At 48.1% G+C, this 7,217-nt stretch overlaps 1 protein-coding gene across 2 annotated transcripts in view; it reads left to right on the top strand.

Annotated features, from left to right (window-relative positions):
* The first annotated feature begins 206 nt into the window (after positions 1-206).
* Positions 207-7,217, top strand: part of Spock1 (SPARC (osteonectin), cwcv and kazal like domains proteoglycan 1) — a 472,211-nt gene continuing 465,200 nt past the window's right edge. For both annotated transcript variants that reach the window (XM_035441548.1, XM_035441547.1), the window contains exon 1: positions 207-392. In XM_035441548.1, the coding sequence (XP_035297439.1) occupies positions 207-392 (186 nt within the window). The remainder of the gene's footprint in view (positions 393-7,217) is intronic.

Here is a 7,217-nt window from a genome sequence, read left to right as displayed (position 1 = left end):
CCGTGACCTCGCCTCTGCGTTTGAGGCTGTCTGCATTCATGAGGGTTCTCCAGGTGTAGCCTCCGTCCCAGGTGTGCGAGGGACCACCCTGTCCCCGCTGTAGCAGCTGGTGCGCTCCCCAGGCGCCCGGACCCCCGGTGGGAGCGAGGGGCTGGAGGTCGTCCTGTGGTTGCCGGCTCACGCCCGCCCGTGTGCCCTGCCCCCAGATGCCAGCGATCGCGGTGCTCGCAGCGGCCGCCGCGGCGTGGTGCTTCCTCCAAGTGGACAGCCGGCACCTGGACGCGCTCGCAGGCGGCGCGGCCCTCAACAACGCCAATTTCCTAGACAATGACCAGTGGCTGAGCACCGTCTCCCAGTATGACCGTGATAAGTACTGGAACCGTTTCCGAGATGTGAGTACCGCTGCCACCCGCCCTGGGGGTGGGAAGTAGGGGAGGGGTGGTAGATTCAAACCTTCCACGAAGGTCCACAGTCCATAGGTCTAGTCTGAGAGGAACTTTAATGAGAACTTGGACGGCTGGTTGCTCTCGCGTGCTACCTGTGGTCCAGGTGTGTGCACTTGTAGGATTGATGCAGCTGTCTGCGGGGAAATAGGGCGCGAACCTTAAGCAGCTTGTGGAGAGGGGCCCTTCAAGTGTCTGAGAGCTGGCTATGGCAGACTGACTTTACCAAGCCCTGGAGAGAAGCTCCCAGGAGAGGCAGTGATTTGGACATCTTTAGGGTGCTTCAGGAAAAAAAAAATCCCCACTGCATGAGCGTAGCTCATTTATTAGGAAGCCAGATGTGGCAGGCATCAGGGGAGGTCTGGGGGGTCTCATGGCAATGAGCTTGATGATGTCAGGGAACAGTGCAGTGGTTTGGAATCTTCCAGACTGTAGTGGAAGGGGAAAGGGAAGAGACAGCCCAGGGAATCGGTCCCTTTTCCCGACGAGCACTAGTGCTGGGATGTGGGAGGGAAACTCCCGGGCATCAGGGGCACTTCTGCTGTTTGTTTGCACCCCAGTTCTGGCTCCCATGTACCTCCGTGCCCCCAAAAGATGAGGCAGGAGGCTCCTGGCACAGTCATTGCAGCAGACAGCACCCGAACCTTCCCTCCGCGGCCCACCCCTCCCCCCGCCCCCTAGCAGGACCTGTTCACAGCTTCTTCAAAGACTCTAATGGGTGGCAGGAGTCGAGTTCTTCCAGGGGACACTAGGAATCTTTGTTCCCAAGATGCTTTCGCTATTGGAGATGCATGTTCAAGACATAACGAGTAAAGCTTTTATGTTCAAATGCATTGCTTTTTATTTTTTCTTCAGCAGTTTAGGGGTTAGGACATTAAAAAAAGCAGTATATGCATTTTAAAGGGGTAACCTGACCCATACCACCGAACCCCTTGTTCTCATCACAGGGCATGGCTTAAATGCAGAGGTGGAGAGAGGTGGCCGCACACTTCTCTCCACTGGGTTTCTTAGAGCCCCATTCTCAGTTCTCCAGCCTTGTAGAGAGCAGGACTCGGAGGAGTTGAATGGCTCCAAATGTTTGCCTGTGCTTTCTAAACAGCACCCTCTCAGGGGCTCCCTCCCACAGCAGAACAACTTTAGCTTTGGGTGGGGACTTGCTTATATGCTCTGCCAGCCCCTTGTCTCTGGAGTGGATGGTGGGCAGCTTCTTCTGGGAAGAGGTTTTCAAACATACACTGAGTGTCCTTGGTTATTTGGGGCTGTTTGCAGCAGATCTGCCTGCTGAATCCCAAACTCACAGTTCCCACTAAGTCCTCTTAGCCATCGATAGTCCCTTTATGGTTTTGGTGCTCAGATTGTGACACTTGTGTTCCTGGCCAGGTTGGAGTGGAGCATGGGGGAAGTATAGACATTGTTTTGCTTTTGCTTTTAATGGTTACATTTCGGCTAGAGTTGAGGATCCAGGCATATGATGAACTCTTACAGACCTGGGCAAATTGAGCTTGGTTTAGAGAATGGGCCACCTTTGCTGGGTGGGTGCCTTGGAACAGGGGCTGGATGTGGTGGAAGTGTGTGTGTGTGTGTGTGTGTGTGTGTGTGTGTGGTCTTTGGGCTGCGTGAGGGTTTTCATCCTCAGAATGTCATGCATACCGAAGTCTTAATTTCCATTTAGCTTTGCATTTTAAGAAAATGAGTGGCTTCTTTATTTCTTTTTTCTTTCTAATTTTGGATGGTCCTGACTTTTAAGAAGTAGATCTAATTGTTTGCCCTCCTCATATGACTGATAGTGAAACCAAGGTTACTTGCTGAACTACAGCATCCAAGCTTTTTGTTTTGTTTTTATTAATTATTCATTTATTCTACACTCTGACCAAAGTTTCCCCTCCCTCCTCTCCTCTAATTTCTTCCCCTACCTCCCCTCTGCCCTCCCATCCACTCCTCCTCAGTTTCTGTTCAGAAAGGAGCAGGTCTCCCACAGATATCAACAAAGCATGGCATATCAATTTGCAGCAGGACTAAGCACCTTCTCTTGTATAAAGGCTGGGCAAGGAAACCCTGTATGACAAATAGGTTCCCTAAAGCCAGCCAGAGTGTTAGGGGCAGCCCCTGCTCCCACTGTTAGGAGTCCCACAAGTACATCAACTATAGATAGGTATGTAGAGGGCCTAGGTCCGACCAGACTCTGTGAGCCCCCATGAGCCCAGGTTTAGTTGACTCTGTGGCTTTTCTTGTGATGTCCTTAACCCCTCTGGCTCCTCCAGTCCTCGCCCTCTCTCTTCAGCAGAATTCCCCAAGCTCCGCCTAATGTTTGGTTGTGGGTCTGCATCTGTTTCCATCAGTTACTGGATGAAGCCTCTCTGACGACAGTTAGGGTAGTCACTGTCTATGAGTACAGCATCCAGGCTTTTCCTCTGCAGACTGGACACCTTTTTGAGGACACGTGCTGTGGTTTGCCCCTTAAAGAAACATACTAGACAGTTGTCAGGAGGGTTACAACACCACATTGATGATTGTTTTGAAGAAAGGACCAAGCTTAAGCATGGAAGAAGGAAATTCCTAGAGCAGAGTAAGGTGCCAAGCTAGTGCTTTTAGCAGTGTGTCGTTTGTAAAACTGACAATTTGGTTCAGGAAGCCATTAAAAACATCCAAAGATGTTAAAATATTTGCAAACATCATCAATCATCAACCATTTTCCATGCTTCATGGAATCTTCTGACCCCGGCAGTGGCTCAGGTATAATTGGATGCCATTAACCTCTTTAAAGTGTGGTGAACTCAACAGACTTCCTTATGGGACAAGTCTGAGTATCTTCAGTTGGGTCATTTACTTGGAAAAGCCTGGGCCCTCAGGGACCAGGGAGACAAAGGTTGCTTTCTCTAGAAACAGGACACTCTAGGGATAAATTATGAAGTCTAGCTAGGGTGACAGTGGCTTGGCCAGCCCGGTCACTTTCAGTGAGCCAGGCTTTGCTCCAGGTTGACAGGACCTCTGCTTCTTGGCTATTGTTTTGGGACTTTTTTGTTTTGTTGTTTTGGGACAGAGTTTCTCTGTGTAACAGTCCTGGCTGTCCCTATACTCATTTTGCAGACCACGCTGCTGGCCTTGAGCTCAGAGATCAGAGTGTTGGGATTAAAGGTATGTGCCACCATGCCCAGCTGGGGCTCTTTGTCATGAGGTTGATGATCACTTTAATAGAATATGGTAATGATGCATTTTTAAATTCACTATGAAAGAAATGACTCACCTTCACTAACATTGCTCTGTTGGACTTGGGTGGTGGTAGACATTTAGAAGTGACCTTTGATCTTGGGAAGCTAAAAAAAAAGTGTTATCTTTGTTTTCTTTATTTTGGTGTTTTGAGACAGTCTCCTGTAGTACAATGTGGCCTTGAACTCATTATGTAGCCAAGATTGACCTTGAAGTCCTGAACTCTGCATCTCCAATGTTGCGATTATAGGTGTGCACCAAGTGGCTCTCAGTGCTTTTACTCAGAGGCGTGACTGTGCATACTGGTCATTAAGTCCGAACCAACTTGCAAACGGACATGATGGTAGGATGAGCTCCTTGCCTTTTTGAGTGTTGCATGTGCTGTGACATTGGTGGAGAGGACCTGGCGGTCCCTAAACTGCCACTTTGAGAAGTGTCTTGTCACACTCAGCACGTGAATAGTCTCTCTCTCCGGCTAAAATCTATTAGAATACCTCATGACTTGTTGGCTAGAGTTAGGGGACCAATAATAACATAAAAGCACCCAGATGGCTGTCCCTCCGTGCACTTGAGCTTCCTTAGCTTGGCATTACTTTATGAAGACTCGAAATTGGGATGCTTTGGCCAGAGGGAGGCCTGGACTTTGGTACAAACACAACATCCAGAAGGAAGCTATGAGCAGCTGCACATGTGAGCTCACACTGGTGTGACAGCGTGTCCAAAACCTGAGCAAGCCCAAACCAGACCAAATCCCAGCATGCAGAGAGGAACTGGGCATGCAATCCCTCTCCGAACCTCGGAGCTATCGGCGATTGTTAGCTGCTGGGAGAAGAGGAGACAGGGTTGTCTAGGATTGGAGACCCCTCTAAGTTGACCACTCTCTAGCAGAAGATGATGTAGTCAAGGATATTTGAGCAGCATGAGTTGGTCTTAAAGGATTAAGAACAAACGCCATGGGCTTGGGCTAAGCCTGAGAAACAGCAGCAGCAACAAAGGGAGGAAGAGCAGAAAGCAAGTGTCCTTATTAAGCGGTGTGGCACTTGGCCATCTCTAGCTCCCATGGCCTGAGTTGGAGACGCCAGAATGCCACAAATCTGATTAGGCTTTGACCAAGTTTCCCTCTATTGTTTCCTACGTTTCATCCATCCTTGTAAATATCTGACTACCTCATGGACGCGAGGCTCTGACCTATAAAAGCCAGCAGGGTTAATGTAATAATTTCTCTCCTACAACCTCTGGAATGCTGCTAGCCTAGGCTGTTGCACAATTCTTTCTTTTTTCTTATGTTCTTTAAAAGACGGTAAGTTTTTTTTTTTTCTCATGGAGATAATACCCACTGGAAGTAAGGAGAAGATTTAACATTGCACGAATAGATAATAGCAAACGTTTATGGAGCATTCAGTGTGTCGGGCATTGTTCAAGGCACTTGCTGTGCATTATTTAGTATAACAATCCAATGGAGAAGGTCCTACTATCCTTGACTGTTTATTGAGAGAGCTGAACTTCTCAGCCAGGATTCTAGAGACACCAGGATGTGGAGGGACCTGGGTCCTGTAATCAACATGGCTGAGTGGCTCTCGGGGTCATGGCAAGCTTTATCTCCTAATAACGAGCTTCTGATTCGATGAAAATAATGTTGTTGCTTACACTAAGCATGGCATTTCCTTTCTTTTGCACACATGAAACCAGCCTTGACATTTAACTCCAGGATAATTACCTCTAGTAAGCCTGAGGAGTCAGAAGTTTTGCTTTTGCTGGCATTTATCTTAGTCCAGAGTGACCTGGGTTTATAATTATAAAGAGAATGTGTGGCCCACATTCTGTGGAATGTGGTGGTCTCCATGACCGAAATGGGTGCCAGCTCATCATAACATCTCACAGACAGTGAGTTTCGAGGGCAAACGGGGCTTCCTGCTGGCACAGGGGTTGACTCTGTTGGTGGTGCTGGTGGCAAGAGAGGGTGTGTCTTAGTGGATTGGTTATCAGTTTGTTGTCACATGAGGTTGGCTAGTGATGGAATGCCGTAGAAAGTCATTCTGATTACACAGGTTCAGTGCCTTTAATGAACCCACTGTCTTAATCCCCCAAACCATATGACCGCTGATACATGTAATTATTTCCCTGGGATAGTTTGAGGGTTGACAGACCCTAACAGCATCCTGTCTTCTTTGGCCTTCCCTTTGGTCTGTCCTTGGCAGAGAGAAGCTAGGTCTTTCTTGGCATATGTGATAGAACCTCTTGTCTCTGTCAACCTTGGGAGCTAAGTTTTCCAACTCTCCCTGTTCTTTGCAGCCCTTCTACACAGGATAGGACTGGAATGCATTTCTGGGAGGCCAGGAACCTTGGTACATACAGAACCGGATCTGAGAGAGTCCCCGAGGGACAAGACTTAACCGCTAATTAGCTCAACTGTTATTTTGCTTGAGGAGATGGAGGAAAACTAGAAGTTTAGGTATTTTATAAAAATCATATTTATTGACTCAACATATTTGACATATTTCAAGCCAAACACATTCAGTATCTAAACTCAGATACTTTCAGGAAGTATCTGATGGCCCATAAAAAAATGAATGTGTATGTGCCTTATATGAGTTTGTGTGCATTGCATTCATGCCAGAGCCTGGGAGGCCGGAAGTGGGTGGAGCCTTTGGAACTGGAGTTAGAGATGCAGGAGCTTTGAGCCAAGCCCAGGTCCTTGCGTGGGCAGTAAGCACTCTTGAGCATCTCTCTAGCTCTTCACCCTTTCTTTTCATGAGGTGTCTCTGTGCTGTATGTCAGATGGCAAGTCACGTGGACGCTAACACGTGGCCTTATTTCTCCACGTTAGATAGTTATATGTAAGACATTTCCTGCAAGAGATTAAATAGTTTGCCAAAGCTGCAGGTACAATTCCAGGATGCTTCCTGTAAGATTTACCGTTTTAATGCACTGTTAACCAAGTAAGTCTATGTCTAGAGTAGAGCTTGGCATACTTCTGCAGAGAGTTGGGCTGCACAGGCTGCATCCTCCTGTGGAAGTGACCACTGTGAAGAAAAGAGCCACAGTAAGACAACCTGTCCATGTCCCCCTTGGCAGGGGCGGATGGAGAGAGATGAGATGTACCCTGAGCCTCTCAATGGGCACCTGTGTATCCTACTGCTCCAGCACCCCTTCCAAGGGTGCTGATCTCAAGTTGTCTGATCTGAGCTGCTGGCTCCTCGTCTCTCTCTGTCTGTCTCTCTCTGTCTCTCTGTCTCTCTCTGTCTCTCTCCTCTGTCTCTCTCCTCTGTCTCTCTCCTCTGTCTCTCTCTCTCTGTCTCTCTCTCTGTCTCTCTCTCTCTGTCTCTGTCTCTGTCTCTCTCTCTCTGTCTCTGTCTCTCTCTCTCTCTATGGCCCTGTTTTATTAGTGAGGGCTCTAGCATGCAAATGACTGAAAATTAGTCCAAGCTAGCCAATGGAAAGGAGATTTGATTCACTATCCTTGAGTCTGTCTTTGTTCTGTGCCAGTCTGAAGGGTGGTATGAAGTTTCATATTGTCAAATCTGTTACTTGCCACTAGCTACTCCCCATCTCTCCATGACCCTGAGG

This window comes from Cricetulus griseus, chromosome 3 (genome assembly GCF_003668045.3).
Source record: "Cricetulus griseus strain 17A/GY chromosome 3, alternate assembly CriGri-PICRH-1.0, whole genome shotgun sequence".
In the NCBI taxonomy this organism is placed as follows: Eukaryota; Metazoa; Chordata; class Mammalia; order Rodentia; family Cricetidae; genus Cricetulus; species Cricetulus griseus.
This window is presented reverse-complemented; position numbering and strand designations above follow the sequence as displayed.